The 15,975-nt window shown below is 38.0% G+C and overlaps 1 protein-coding gene across 3 annotated transcripts; it reads right to left on the reverse strand.

The window, feature by feature from the left end:
* Positions 1–3,021: 3,021 nt before the first annotated feature.
* Positions 3,022–5,600, reverse strand: LOC130219624 (serine protease 27-like). Of its 3 annotated transcripts, XM_056452067.1 has the most exons (7): positions 5,515–5,600; positions 5,116–5,139; positions 4,838–5,006; positions 4,287–4,734; positions 3,913–4,111; positions 3,756–3,825; positions 3,022–3,390 (listed from the first exon to the last, which is right to left on the reverse strand). In XM_056452067.1, the coding sequence occupies exons 1-6, from the start codon at positions 5,561–5,563 to the stop codon at positions 3,794–3,796; spliced, it is 921 nt and encodes a 306-aa protein (XP_056308042.1). In that variant the 5' UTR covers positions 5,564–5,600; the 3' UTR covers positions 3,022–3,390; positions 3,756–3,793. The 3 variants fall into 3 exon arrangements, with proteins under 3 accessions (XP_056308042.1, XP_056308041.1, XP_056308040.1); XM_056452066.1 differs by lacking the exons at positions 3,022–3,390; positions 3,756–3,825 and having other exon boundaries at positions 3,837–4,111; positions 5,116–5,136; XM_056452065.1 differs by lacking the exons at positions 3,022–3,390; positions 3,756–3,825 and having other exon boundaries at positions 3,837–4,111.
* Positions 5,601–15,975: the final 10,375 nt, after the last annotated feature.

The following is a 15,975-nucleotide window of genomic DNA, read 5'->3' on the forward strand; positions in this document are numbered from 1 at the left end:
AAGATTAAATAAAATACAAATCTGCTGATAAACACACATCAATATTGCATTTTTTTTTTACTATATATTCTATTCCTTTCTGTGCTACTGTTATTACTTAATTGTATTAATGTGTCTTCCAATGTTGAGAGCAGTCAGTTAGAAACCATTTTGCTGCAATCTTTACATCCTAGACTGTGTTTATTAACTAGGATGTTGCTGGAATCAGAGACTGCTTTGCCAATACCCGTGCTGTGAGACAGTAGAGGTAGGAAAAACAAAACCGTTACACACTATACTTTGGGTTTGTAATTAACTCTAAAATACAGGTGAACACATGGCAATAATTGTAATTATGTCTGCATAGTTACATTTGAACATAACTGTACATTAGGTCATAATTATTTATATTTATTCATTAGGTCACCTATAATTGTTTCATAAGCACATATTTAGTCAAAACAAAAGAAGCATGGACACAATGACAGTCAGGCAGGAGTGAGGAACAAGTTATCACAGACAGACATACAAACATATTAAAATTGCAGAGTTAAAATGTTAAAATGGATGAGAAGATGTAGAATCAGAAAGACAATGTGTACAATATCAACATAGAAATATGGAGAAGCCAACATATAGACAGTGGCAATAAAGAACAACACTGCAGAGAATCACATGTATAGTATATATAGAAGTTTTGCTAGTGCTGCAAGTCTGTGTGTGTGTGTGTGTGTTTGTGTGTGTTTGTGTGTGTGTGTGTGTGTGTGTGTGTGTGTGTGATACACATTCACAGGTTACTCCTATCGTAATAACAGAAAAATGGCATAAACAGACAGCATAAGGACTCTACAAGATTCACAGATTATTTTGTTATTTAGTTTTACTGTGTGTATAAATTTGTTATAAACGGGTTGTTTTTGTTCCAGACACATACATTAAATGTTTAAATAACTATTACACATGGTACTGCTTATATTATTTCATCATCTGTACACCAATATAAGAAGTGAATGTGCGTGTTCGTGATTGGGGCTGTGTCCTTGTGGTGGGCTGGTGTGCCAGGGTTGAATTTTTTATCCCAGTCCGCCCCTGATTCATTGACATAACACAATGCTGTTCTCAGACTTGTTATATTCATTTTTCCTATGAAGTCTAACTTTTTTTTTTTTCAGAGATGTTGTTAAAGTATACGAATATATTGACCACACCCAGTTTTATTTGTTGATCACTTTAATTCATCATCAGTCTAAGATGTTCTGCAATCCCTGATAGTTCATTTCTTACAGAAAAGGCACATGATTATGAATATTTATTTTTAATTTATAAAGTGCATGGTTTGGTTCTTGTACATCATATCTCTGACCAACTTACCAATATCCATCAAGAAAACATCCTGAGAAAACTTCTTATATGAACTTTTTTAAAATTGGGGTTTGGACTTCCTCAAACGGACAGAGAGAGAGAGAGAGACTGTTCACAGTGACACAAAAAAAGTAAACAACATCCAGACCATTTCTTAGAAATCCAACCCAGGCTTATTGGAGTTATTGGGGCACGTTTTCTTATACGTTCCATTTCTAATAAAAATAAAAATCTCTCATAAAATGTTCCCATAAATAAAAAAAATTATAAAAAGGCCTCTGTGTGTATATTTGGAGTAATAATTTATAAATTATTAAATATTAATTATTAAATAAAAAATAAACCAATGATAACTGCATACTGTATTATGCAACAAACAATACGCAAAATTAAAAAATATAGGATTCTTTATGGTCACACTTATTTAATTAGAATAAACATGTATTCTTAAATACTACAATTAAAAATGTTTTTTTGTTGTGTTATTTTCTTTTTTAACATAAAATGATTTACACCTAAATAATGCTAAAATGTTCATGTTCTTTAATCTCTTTATTTGTTAAACTCACTGGCATTTTTATTATTTTATTTATGTTTAAATCATTCGATATTTATGTATTGACAATAACAAATAAATTAATAAACATAGATTTTATAGTTTGACATCACATGACATGTTTCGTGTTAGAATAAAACAGCCCTAGAAAAAGTATTTTCTTTGGAAATTAATATCTGGAGGCAAATAAATTTAGGCTAGGACTCACTTATTTATTTAATTATAATTAAAAAAGTAATCTTATAAAGAATTATACATTTGATACCCCTCAAAAGCCTGAAATCACAGACCACCTTTCTATTAAATTCTATTTAATGTTGGTGAAGAAGTAACATAATGTGCTCAAACGGATCTAACCTTAAGGTAGTATTTAATATAAAATACTATATAATTTAGTTAAAAAATCAAACAGAATGTAACGTGAGGATTTTGTTTTAATGTTTGAAGGACACCTTTCAGTCCAAAATGTCACAAAACTGAGAAAAGCGCTGGTCGGTCTCAGAGATTTAAGAACGAGAATGATCCAGACAACTCAAACTATAATATCACGCCTGTCGTAATTCAAGAAAACATCATGACATTGCTTTCATAGAGGAGTTTAGTTTAGAACATTATTTTTTGCGTTGATGTTATGTTTTTACACATCCATATGCTAGACATCAGCCTCTCTGGGAGAGTGCTGAGGAATTACAAGGAATTAACACTGAAATTTGAATATTAATTTCAGCAATTGAACATTAAATTAAATAACAGAGAATAAATTGTAATTTAGTTAAAAAAAATAGTGTTTTAAATATTTTGGTGCACTGAAAAAAAATGATTCATTTGATTTACTGTTTTTTAAGGTAAGAGGTTGCAATCAATTTATATGGGCTGAGTTTAAACAAAAAAATTAAATATACATATGTTCAACTTAATTTGTTTGTTTAAATTCAGCCCATATAAATTGTTTGCAACTACTTACCTAAAAAAATATAGTAAATCCAATGAATCATTTTTTTTTCAATGAGTTGGTTTATTTTCTCCCTATTTCAGTAGCATATTCTTCATTCTTTTTACTCTGTCTATTAATTTGCATGATGATAACATTCACAAGCAAAAAAAAGACACAGGAGACACAAGCATGCAGTTCTAAACTATTTTAATAATTCCACAAAGACTTTTGCACATGCTGTGCACACAATGAAGTGCTCTTTCTATCATGATTCAATCACCATGGTGTCATTTACAATGTAAAAAACTAGTATGCATATTTGAAGCAATGCATTTTAAATAGCTGCAGTGGTGGTGGAATGCCAGAAGACTTGTCACGTCAGGTTGTGTTAATCTTGAAGAGAGCTGTTCAATATTAGAACTTGTGTAGAAATGTAAGAAAGAGTCTTCCAGTACTAACACTGAGGAGTTTCCAGATCAACATTGGCCAGAAGTATAGTCTTACAGATAGCAGACAAGAAGAGACTTCATCATGTGATAGGCAGGTGTCCAGGTATAGCCTTGAAAACAAAAACAAACAGTGCAGCAATTGAGTTAAATACAAAAATTTAAAATTAAATATGAAATATTTTAAAAGTTAAATATAAGTGTGTACATGTGTGTGTGTGTGTGGGTGTAGACATGTTTTTACTTGTTTAAACCTGAATGCACACAGAGTCATGAGGACTTGTGTGAGGTCCCCATGGGTAAGCATGCTAATAAATTATACAGAATGAAGTATTTTGAAACTGTAAAAATGCAGATGGTTACCTGTAAGGGTTGGGTTTAGGGGTAGGGGGATAGAAAATACAGTTTGTCTTAAAGCTGAAACATGTCTATGAGAGTCCCCACTGTGATATGAGAACAAGTGTGTGTGAGGACTCACCAGAGCATCAATATACATATTCACAGCAGCAGTTTTTGTTATCCAAAGCAGCAGACTTGACTGAGAACTTCTACACAAAATACATAATTACACATTGGTCAAAGAAGTGCATGTTGCTGTATACTGTGTGTGGGGGCATGAGAGGGAGGAATCTTACTGCGAAGAGAACATCTTGGGTCAAAAAGGACAAATCCAGGCAGGTTTCCACCAACATTGCCTGTAATCCATTGTTTATACTCTGAGACGCGAGTGAACACCTCAGGAAGATTGGGCTGTGCACATCCATACCCATGACTGAGAACACCAGCCTGAACCCACACTGAACACTTACTCACCAGTGGACCACCAGAGTCCCCCTACAGAGAAAGATTATGTTATTCAGTTACTGTTTTGGTTATTTGCATTTGTGTCATCAAATAGAGACAACACACATTCAGTCTGGTTGGACATTCAAGTTTGCAGTGTGTTTGGGTGTGTGCATATAACGTAGAATACAGATCTTGATAAGAACAATCTCTTTGATCATCATACAGAAAAGGTTGATTTGCCTCCACGCCGTGTACCAGCACATATCATGTTGGGGGTGATGCGTCCATGACAAATATTGTTGCAGTCTGCATTACTGTACACTTTAAGCTCAACCTCTTGCAGAATGCCAGGATGAGGTAAAGGAACAGACACTGTGGTTCTGCCTATTATACCACCTGTGCCCAAAACTCCAATATCCCCCCAGCCTGAGACCCAGCTTTTGGTGCCAGCAGGGAAGTTGCTGTTTTCGTCTGCTAGACATATGGGTTTAATGTAGTCAGTATATTGAACTGTAGCTGACAGCTGCAGCAGAGCGATGTCATTATCATTAGTTCTGTTATTGTAGGAGGGATGTGGAATGATGTCTCTGACAGTTCTGGTGATTTGATTGTGATCAGCTGCATAACTCCTCCACTTTCCTAAGTACACAATCATGCTGGATGTGGTTTCACTGTATTCAAGGAAGAGAAAACAAGAGTAATAAAGGGTACTTAAAGAACATTTCCACCAACCAAATGAGGCCATTGATTATAGTTTGTGTTGAGGTGTCTTACCTAACAATGCAGTGAGCTGCTGTCAGCACCCATTCATTGTTAATGAGGGAGCCGCCACAAAAATGACCATGACTGTCGTGCAGACCGACCATCCACGGCCACGCACCCTCAATTGCATTCACACCACCCACAATACGAGGGTTTAATGTGGGGTTTGGACGTCCGCAAACTGCGAAAGAGATTAGTCACACTGACACAGAAAGTACAGAGCATCCAAACAATTTCTAATAAAACAAATTTATATATGATTCAATGTCAAGAGAGAGAAGAACACTTACCTTGCAAATTAGAAAGTGAATCTGCAGTAAAAGAGAAAGTGTGGAACAGATTATGAAGGAAAGCATCTAGACATTTTGTGGTATTCTTATAGTAATAAATCAGACGAGACAGGAATCTCGGCGTTCAACATTTCTTTACTTCACTTACTACTCGATTCACTTCCCTTTTCCCAACCGTTACATAAAAGTTTCTTAATTCAACATAAAAGTCACTACTGAATTACACGTGAACACAACACATTTATTAGTTCCATTCAGTAGAAATTGGAAAAAAGTTAATCATGGAACTGACTGTGCAACAGTTGATATTGACAGTTGGATTTTTAATGTTAATGTAAGATAGCTTATTCAATTTTAAAACAGTCACAGGTGAATCTGTAAGTAACTGTAAGTTCTTACCTCTGACACACATCAGCAGGAGTAAAGTCACACTGGTTTTCCACCACATCTTCACTCAGACTCTCTTCACTGACTGGGTTTCTGGATGTTTGTGATAGTTTAGTCCTCTGTGCGTCTCGCAGTCTCCTTTTATAATGTCTCACCTCTCCTTTATCTCGTCATATTTATCATCTGATCAGTCCTTCGTCACACCCCTCATTCATTTACCAATCATCTCTTTTTCAACTCTTAGTACAAAGTGTTGCAGTGCCTTATAAGAAGATATAATGAGTTATAAGGTGAATACCTGTTGTTTATTCTATAAATGCCCTTTGTTTTGGGTCTCGTCAGTTTTATCAGGCAAGTCACTACTGCTGAATTTTTTTTGAAAGGCAGAAATTAAAATATTAACATGGTTTCAAATGGAAGCCAGTAATTATGGTCCTGGATTTAAGCTAAATTTGAATTGAGACAGATGAGGACAGAATTATGATGAGAACAGAATTATATCTTTTCTTCTAATAAAGGTAATTGCAGTGTAATAATTCATTCATTCATTTTCTTTTCGGCTTAGTTCCTTTATTAATCAGGGGTCGCCAATGCTCTTCCAGCTGCAACCCAATACTGGGAAACACCCATTCACTCTCTTTCACACACATACACTATGAACAATTTAGCTTACCCAATTCACATATAGCGCATGTCTTTGCACTGTATGGGAAACCAGAGCACCCGGAGGAAACCCATGTGAACACGGGGAGATGCAAACTCCACTCAGAAATGCCAACTGACCGACTTTCTTGCTCTGAGGCAACAGTACTACCCACTGTGCCACCGTGCCGCCTAGTGTAATGATTGTTATTTGAAATATATTATACACTATTTTATTCATACATCATCTAACATCAGAACTAGATCAAGATTCACATTACATTAAGCTTCAAAACCATTCCGATTCATCTATCCAAATTATTTACAGTACATTTTTATATTCTTCTAAATAAGGATTTAAACCTCTATTATTAAATAAAAAAGCTACATTTAGATAACACATGAATTCTCATAAAATACATAAATATTTTTAAATGATGTTATTGCTTGACAAGAGTATTGCGCAAAATACATGTTGGTTACTGATTGCAAAAATTATTTGGTATTTTCTATAAAATACATTTAAAGGATTCTTTCTTTAAAATATCCTGGAAAATAAAAGTACTTGCCACAAGACAAAATAATAACTTCAATTAATAGCCTAATTAATAACCTAATAATTAAGATTTATTTAAAAGTCCCAGTTTAAAAGTGTACATATGACGATTAATTCTTATTCTGCCTTTTAATACGATTTTGTCATCTGGGTGTGAGAGGCTGCAAGTACTGACATAAGGAAACACGAGACATTACAAGTATGCATGGGATGAGTTTATAACATAAAACTGTTTGCATTAATAAATAATAACCAAACTGGTAAATAATAATTTTTAAAAATTGCAATCCAAACATGTTTTTTTTATTCTTTCGTTTTTTACAACCAGGACCAAGGACCACAGGGTGAATTATGCAGATATACGAAATACCAGAAATGTATAACTGAAATGACAGTAGATAAATGTAGTTCAAAAATGTCAGTCCAAACAACAAAACAATAACTTTTTTTCTGTTTTAATAATTTGCATTTAATTGATTGTAAAATTTTGCTAAACTTTAAAGCTATCTCACTGTGCTGTTTTTAAAGGTATATCACCATGTTATTAAATCATTAAACTCTTTACTTGAGGGGAAACCTTTCCAACTCATGCATTTTTGTGAGCTACTTTTCAAATGCATTCCTATATGTGGTGACAATATGTCATGCGAAACCCCAAAAGACATCAGTGTGCTTAAAGCTGTCACAATAAGACCTTACTGTTTATGTACTGTGTTTTTGGTGTATTTGATACATATATGGCAAAAGCTTTTGAAAACTACACAGTCACAAATTTATTTTAGATGTATGCTTGCTGTTATTGGGTTTCTTTTTAATGTTCAGTGTATTGTGTAAATAAGTAAATGGACACATGAAACACATAGAAATATAAAACATACAAAAGAACGTCCTGGTTACGTCCGTAACCCACGTTCCTCGAATAGGGAACGGAGACGTGTGTCTGTATATAAACAGACTTTGGAAGTGTGTTAGACGACCAATCATTCTGAAGATAAGAAAACGGGCCAATGAAATGCCAATTGAATTGGCGGAGCTTAGCTCCACAGCTGAAACTGATGAGCTCATTAAGGCAATATCAGTCGGCTGTTGGAGTCAGCTCCTCAGAATTTGCCTGCTGAATAGTCGATCGCTCAGCTCCCAGCTGGAGACTCAGATGCTGTGGCAGTGGAGACACGTCTCCGTTCCCTATTCAGGGAACGTGGGTTACGGACGTAACCAGGACGTTCCCCTTCATAAGGGAACTCCAATGTGTGTCTGTATATAAACAGACTTTGGGAGACAGTATGGAAAACGCCACAGCAGCCAAGCCCATCCTGATGTGTAGTTTGCCAAGCATAGCATGAGCGCACTGACATCACCAAATGCGCAGCCTTCCAACATTCCCTAGGCCCAAAATATTACCATTACATGGAAATAATAAGAATTTAGATCGGGGGTCGTAATGTGCTTTTACCTAGCTAATATAGACTAGGGATTTTAGAAATACGACAGTATTTTGGGAAGCATTCCAGTGCCCGAAGGAAGGGGGGGGGGGTGCTGCGGAGACCACCTGCTACCCAAGAGGGGAGACTTGATGGTAATAAAGTATATGGACTAGCCCTAATGAGGGAGAGTGCTACATGTGATTAGCTGGTTAGCGGTTAGGGAAGAAACAGGTCCGCCTGAAAAGGGGAAAACACCGTGGTGAATAATGCATATGGCATCACTAAGAACAGGGGAATGCATATAGCTGGCACCGAACCTCAGTATGTGGGTAGACTATATGGGCATACCAGACAACACACTGAGCCATGCACTCGAATCCTCTGCTGATTCAGGTGCTGGGGGGCTCGGAGGAATTCTCTAGGGTTCACCTAAAAAGGGAAACTTACTTGTAGTATAGAAAATGTGCAGGCATCTACGGGTTAGGGAGCCTGGCGCAGCAAGCGTTTATTGACACCGAGCTTAATTTCCTCCCGATTGACCAGAATAACTAGGAATCTGGAGGAAACTCACTCCACTCAGGGATCTCAAGAATGTGTTAGATGTCGCCCAGCCTGCAGCTCTACATGATCTGTTTCGTGCCGAAAAGGAGGCACCGCTTATATCTCATTGTATTATTAATGAGTGTGCTCTCTCTCCCAGGGGACACAGCTCACCCTGGCACATGAAGCGAGGGTGATGGCTTAAACTAAAAAATTAACCAACCTCTGTTTTAATACAGCACTTCCCTTCTGCTGATCATAACAGAAAAGAGCTGCATATGCTTCGTGTCACGTTAAGCGCAGTGCGCGAACATATCAATGAAAAGGCTGGGTCTGCCTCCTCAACAGGCAGCACTTGCAGGCTCACCACCTCATTTTAAAAGGGGGCAGTAGGAGCCTTGGCACAAGATGAACCGAGGTGTCCGGTAAATGTGAGAGTAGGTCGTCCGAATTACTGGCACAATTTGCTGACCAAAAATGCCACCGGAATCCTAACCCTCCTGAAAGCAGAGCTGCATAAGGACAGAAAACTTATAGATACTGATCGAGTGGCTCAACAGATCTAATCATAACCACTAGGGCTAGAGATCCCAAGAGGGCGAGAGAGGGGGCGGGGATGGAATTAACCATCTTGTGCCACGCGCCTCTGAGAAACCGGCTGATGAGGTTATGCCTTCCCAGCGCGCTTCCATCCCCAGAAAGAATGGGGCATGATCGCACACCAAACCTTCAGTGTGGAGGGAGACAGCCTGCGCTCCAGCAATCCTGAAGGAAGAAAATATCCTGGGGTTTTCTCAGAGAGCGCCTTCGTGCAAAGCAGGGAAAGCAGCCAGCGAAGGGCCGCTTGGGAGAAACAGCAGGATGACCTGGGCTTCTCTGAAGCGTGCCCATAACAGCTGGAAAGTACCGGGGTGGATTCTCCGTTCTCCCGGAAACATAACGGTCCTGAGAGCATGTAAGCTGGCATGGAGAGCTTGTACGGGATATGAACAGCGCGCAGCTTTTTAGCCGCAAGTCTCCAGAGGAGCAGATGGCGAGTGAACTGAGACATGAAGGGCATCCGCTGCATAAAACGTGATAAGCAGTGGTGGCTGGAGGTGGGAGAAAGGAGCTCATCCTCTGGCGCCCTCAAGCCTGTGGCGAAATGCACCAAAACTGAGAGCTGGAAGGCAGTGCGTCCCGCGCAGGCAGCAATTGGGCTTCCACACCCAGAAAGAGGAAAAGCCGCTCTTTTGGGATCGCTACATGCATTCGCAGGGGAGCCCCGGCCTCCACCGGGGAAAGAGCGGTTTTCCTCCTCTCCAAGCGGCCTGCCTCAGGTTCGCTTCGCGGTCCGATTACTGGACTTAATGAGACGGGAGCGTCAACTCCCCACAGAGGGGCTCAGCGCGTTCTCTTAGTCAGTGGAACGGACTGTGACTGCGGAGTTGCGGGAAGGTTTTGGAGTTGCGGGAAGAGCGCACTCGCCGAGGAACGGCCAGTGCGGACGGGTCTGATGGGGAGAGCAGTTTTCCGAGCCCACCAAGAGATGACCTGCTCCATCGCGCATGGCTGATCTCTCACCACTGAGGACTCCTGAGTAAAGTCCCTGACGGTGTCGCCAAGAAGGCCTACCTAGGATATGGGCACACTAAGAAAGCGAACTTTGTCAGCGCGGCGCATATCTTTAGGATTGGTCGAGGGTGGCATTTCCGGACCACTATGTGCGAAGCTTACGCATAAGCCTGGGGAAGAACCGCCCCTGTGCTGCACAGCCAGGAGGCTGTGGTGCTGGGCAGAAGCGGCATGGCCCGCAGCGTTGTGGGCTCTGGCCATGAGAGAAACAGATAACCCACCCGCCTTAGACCGGGGTCTCAGCTTACCCCTTCAGATGGCGGCGCCCACCACCTAAGGAAATATCTTTGTACCCATTGGCCGCCTCGCCATCAAGGGAGGTGAAGGCTGAAGCACACGTGGACTGGGCAAAGAAAAACGCCCTCTATGGCAGCGTGTGCTCGCTGTGCGCCCCTGGGAAGAAGGGGACAGGGGCTTAAACTTGAAATCAGGTTGGCAGATAGCCTGTCTTCAGTCTCGGGATCGGGTCTGAAGCAACAATTCTGACGAGCTGACTCCAACAGCTGACTGATATTGCCTTAATGAGCTCATCCGTTTCGGCTGTGGAGCTAAGCTCCGCCAACTCAATTGGCATTTCATTGGCCCGTTTTCTTGTCTTCAGAAGTGATTGGTCGTCTAACACACTCCCAAAGTCTGTTTATATACAGACACATGTTGGCGTTCCCTTATGAAGGGGAACTTTCTAAATTGTATCTTTTAAATGCAGCGGGCAATATAAGTATTGAAAACATCACTATTTTTCTCAGAAAACACATTTCTAAAGGGACCGTTGACTTAAAATTTTTGGATGTTGGTAACAACCAAAGAAATCCATATATGCAAAGAAAACAAAATTAATTAGTTTACAAATGAAGTTATGTATGATCAAATGAAATGACGCAGGGTAAATCTATTGAACACACGAAGAAAGGGAGGGGTAGAAAGGCAGTAAAAGCTCAGACAGCACCTAAAATCTTTTAATAGTTTTTCAACAACCCTCTGCCCTTCAGATCTACATGCTGTGCAAACTGAGAAACTGATAATGATGGTCATGGACACACACATTCATGATTGTGTGATCTCAACGTAAATAAAATATTAAATAGACTTGAGCTATACTGTATAAGGCTGTATAGGCTTCAACATTTATTTGCAATTTAATTTTAGGATTAGGAGAGTAAATCCATAGCCAGATGACAATTATCTAGACCATTTAAACATGTTAATGAACAAATAAAACATCATGTCTCTGAAATGTCATCTTGTGTCCCTGAAAAACTACAGTGAAAGTAATTTCCAATAAAATCATATTAATAGCACTGTCAAAGCTGAAAAAGAACATTAGGCTGTTTCTAACCTGTCACTGCAGCAATCTAAACTCACAGCATTTGAAAAGCAATTTCTTATGTCTTAAGAGTTCAAATAAAGAAATCACGCTGCATTTTCTTAAGGAACACAACAGAAATGTGTCAAGGGGAGCCAAAAAAGTGACGGACCTGGCTGAGATAAGTTGTAGGTGATTTTTGAAAGGTGAGTTTTTTGTTTATTATAACAACCTGATTACATGATTCCCTTGTCTTTTGTATATTATTAGCTGCAATAACCATAACCTAAGTAGCAAAGTCTGTCACATTTTAGTTGTTTGCGTTGTGAAGATTTGCAACACATATGCTGGCAACCCAAAGAAGATCTTTTCTCAATCTGCTGTTTTTTTGTGATTGCATGTGCTTTCTTAAATTGCAGCGTGTTAAGCGCCCACGGCCACCGTACCCCCCAACAAAAAATCCCTGAGCTGCTACTGGGTGGGGGAAAAAATACAAAACTACATAGCCTTGTGTGAAAAAGCATTTTCCCCTAAATCTAATAACTGGTTAGGAAAGTGAGACATGCAGTTCTTTGTATATTTTTTCTGGGGACTTTTTAATTAGGTTAACTACACAAGTTAGTGTAAATGTAATTGTATATATGATGGTTTGTTCTGATATTGCTTGAGGAGGCTAATATTGACCTTAATATGGTTTTTAAAAATATATAAAACTGCTTTTATTCTATTCAAAATAAAACAAATGACAAATAAAGACTTTCTCCAGAAGAAAAAAAATTATAGGAAATACTGTGAAAAATTCCTTGCTTTGTTAAACATAATTTGGGAAAGATTTGAAATATATATATATATATATATATATATATATATATATATATATATATATATATATATATATAAATTCACAGGAGAGCTAATAATTTAGTTAGTTGTGTATGTAAAAGAACATAGCGTACGCCACACATGCAGATGCACAAAACCACACTGTAGAGATATGAGCAAAGCAAAGATACATTAGTAAAACTGCAGAGATGGACCGTTATTATCATGAAGCTGTGTGATATGCAGGCAAAAATGAAAGATAGAGCAGTTTGTTCTAGCCTACTTTTCATTCAGATCTGCATGCTGTGCAAACACACTTTAGTGTTATGGAAATTATGTTAACGGAAAATAATGGTTCTGCATTGTCCAGCACAAAGCATTCATGGTTTTGTAAAGTTTATTTATTTTCTTTCTTTTTTTTTCTTTCCTCAGTCACCTTTGTGTGAACTTGATGTAATTAAAATATTAAATTAACTGTGGGCTTACTTTATTAAGCTGCATAGTCACAATGCAATTTTATTAGGATTAGTAACAAGTGTGCCACAAGCCTGCTTTTGAGTGAAGGTCTGGGCCCGGCCGTTAGATCGCCCCCTGGGGGCTGGCTGCAGTACAAGTCATAAAGCCAGCCTCCTCTGTGTTAATGAACGAGACTTGAGCCCAAATAAAAAAATTTATCACACTTGCAATAAAATGCCCCAAAAGATGGTTTTGGTCAATTAAGGCACTGGTTTTCATGCTGATATAGGTGCAGATCTTCATTTTTGTAAACAGTATGTTTTTAGCAGTAATTTAATATTTTAAAAACGGGGCCTGTCATTGTGATTGACAGTTTCTCAAAGCACACCATCGGAGCTTCGGGAGGAAATTGAAGTGTTAGTATTCTATTTTTGTGTTATTTTACCATGATGAAATGAGTTCAGCTGTAAACTATGCTTTCTGGCATACAGGATCTGGTGGAACACTGTTTATTTGGTAAAGTGAGGGTTTTATCAGGTTTTATTAGTTTGCCTAGCCATGACGGGGAAAATACAGCTGATCGCTATCAGTAAAGCTGCGGTCACACTGGACTTTTCTCCCATAGACTTCCATTCATACCCACGCAAATGCGTCAGACCGGAAACGCAGGGTCATGCGTTAAGTTTCGCAGTTCGCTGCGGTGCAAAGCTTGGTGAACTCTGACCTGCGAAATCATATCACTTACATTTACATTTAGTCATTTAGCAGACGCTTTTATCCAAAGCGACTTACAAATGAGGACAAGGAAGCAATTTACACATCTATAAGAGAGCACTTGACTGCGTGAGACCAATCGAGGATCAAAACATGACCTCTCTGGACAGAAATTTAAAACATTGAGCAATCACTCACTTTTTTAATGTCTAATAATCTTGTTTAATCCCGCCCCTTTTCACAGCGCCATACGACAGAATTTCATACACACAAACTCTAGTGTGACCGCAACTTAATTCTTTTTATGGGTCTGAAATAATAATTGGTGTGATAGGGTGCATGAGGTAAGTGATTGTGATTGACGTCTGCAATGACCAATCAGTGCAGAGTACTCCCCTATTTAGAGCTGAGGCATGTTTTGAATTCCACTTCCTGTGTGGGTGTGTGTGCGCCGACAGAGGCCTCCATCCTATCTCCACATTGATCTCCTGTAACGTTATTTGCACTTGAGTTACAGGAAGTCTCTGCATTTTGAGTTTCGGCATGTTATCTACTGAATTTGCTGTTATAAAATACTAATGTTCTAGAAACCGAATCTTGTTAAGCAAATAGAGCTGTAAATGTTATATGTTATTTATATACATCATTTACTGTTGGCTTTTTATTTGAAAACTCCTAATAAACATTCAAATAAACATTAAAAAAAGGTAAATATCTCTTTGCCAGATATAATGAAGGCATTGAATAAACCAAATGAAAACGGAGGCAAAAAATGATAAACAATATACAAGTGATGTTGCAGCAGCTAATAGACATCTGTTGATGTATTAATACTGCTAATTAAGTTTATTGTACAAATCGACGAGGATTATTTTATATAATGCAGGGTTGGGATGTGTAAATATCTTGTTATGAAAGTTATGAAATCTTGCTGTATTTATCTTTTAAAAGCACAATTTTTCCCGCATGGTAAATAGTTAGCTATGGTGTGTATATTTTGGGCCCTGTTGATTGCTAATTAAAAATAAAAACTTTTCTAAAATGTATAGTTGAAGTCAGAGTTATTAGCCACCTTTTGATTTTTTTTCTTTTTTAAGAGAGGAAGGAAATTTTCACAGTATGTCTGATGATATTTTTTCTTCTGGAGAAAGTCTTATTTGCTTTATTTCGGCTAGAATAAAAGTGGTTTTAAATTTTTTAAAACCCATTTTAGGGACAAAATTATTAGCCCCTTTAAGCTATATATTTTTCTGATAGTCTACAGGACAAACCATCGTTATAAAATAACTTGCCTAATTACTCTAACCTGCCTAGTTAACCTAATCAACCTAGTTAAGGCTTTAAAGGTCACTTTAAGCTGAATAGAAGTGTCTTGAAAAATATCTAGTAAAATCTTATTTACTGTCATCATGACAAAGATAAAATAAATCAGTTATTAGAAATGAGTTATTAAAACTATTATGTTTAGAAATGTGTTGAAAAAATCTTCTCTCCGATAAACAGATATTGGGGGTGGGGTGGGGGAGGTGGGATGAAACGGGGCTAATAATTCAGGGAGGCTAATAATTCTGACTTCAACTGTATGTGTTTTTCATATGTTATTGTTCATATTTTACAAGTGGTATTTCTACCTCTGTGAAGATAACAAATACCAACAACCCGGTATAGGAGAAATATTTTTGTGCTCATAAGTTGGTCTAACATAAGCTAGAGTGTTTGAAAGATTGTTTATTTCCGCAGTCCAACATAAATTGTTATTAATAAATTATAACATCATCTTACATCACACAGTTTTAAATCGTATAATTTTATGTGTTTTTAAATGTAAGTGCTTATATTTATATTAGCAGTAAATAGCAGCAGTCTTTTGCGACAGTTTGTGCCCGTCACGAGGTGTTTTGCCTTCAAAACATTCTATGGGATAAGGCACTGTCGTGTCGTCCATATTTTTTACATATATTGGAGGATTAAGCTGAAAAGAAAATGAATGAATGACTGAATGAATAGTAAATACAAGTAAAATCCAAGTCTGTGGCAATGACACAGGGGTTGCTATAGACCATTTAAACATGTACAGTAAAATTCATTCATTCAATTTTATTCAGCTTAGACCCTTTATTAATCTGGGGTCACCACAGTGAAATGAACCGCCAACTTATCCAGCATATGTTTTACGCAGCGGATGCTTTTCCAGTTGCAACCCATAACTGGGAAACATCCATACACACTCATTCACACACATAAACTACGGACAATATAGCCTACCCAATTCACCTATACCACATGTTTTTGGACTTATGGGGAAACCAGAGCACTCAGAGGAGTACAGTAAAATGCAGAAATAAAACACCATCTGTCTCTGTAAAAAATACAGTGATTATTATTTCAAAAAATCATATCAG

The sequence above is a fragment of the Danio aesculapii genome, chromosome 25 (genome assembly GCF_903798145.1).
Source record: "Danio aesculapii chromosome 25, fDanAes4.1, whole genome shotgun sequence".
In the NCBI taxonomy this organism is placed as follows: domain Eukaryota; kingdom Metazoa; phylum Chordata; class Actinopteri; order Cypriniformes; family Danionidae; genus Danio; species Danio aesculapii.

Excerpts from the sequence above, each read along its gene's own strand:
- LOC130219624 (XM_056452065.1), bottom strand. The coding sequence starts at position 5,563 with ATGTGGTGGAAAACCAGTGTGACTTTACTCCTGCTGATGTGTGTCAGA. Across the intron at positions 5,007-5,115 it reads TTCACTTTCTAATTTGCAAG|TTTGCGGACGTCCAAACCCC; the intron begins GTAAGTGTTCTT and ends TCTCTTTCGCAG. Across the intron at positions 4,735-4,837 it reads GCAGCTCACTGCATTGTTAG|TGAAACCACATCCAGCATGA; the intron begins GTAAGACACCTC and ends CCTTGAATACAG.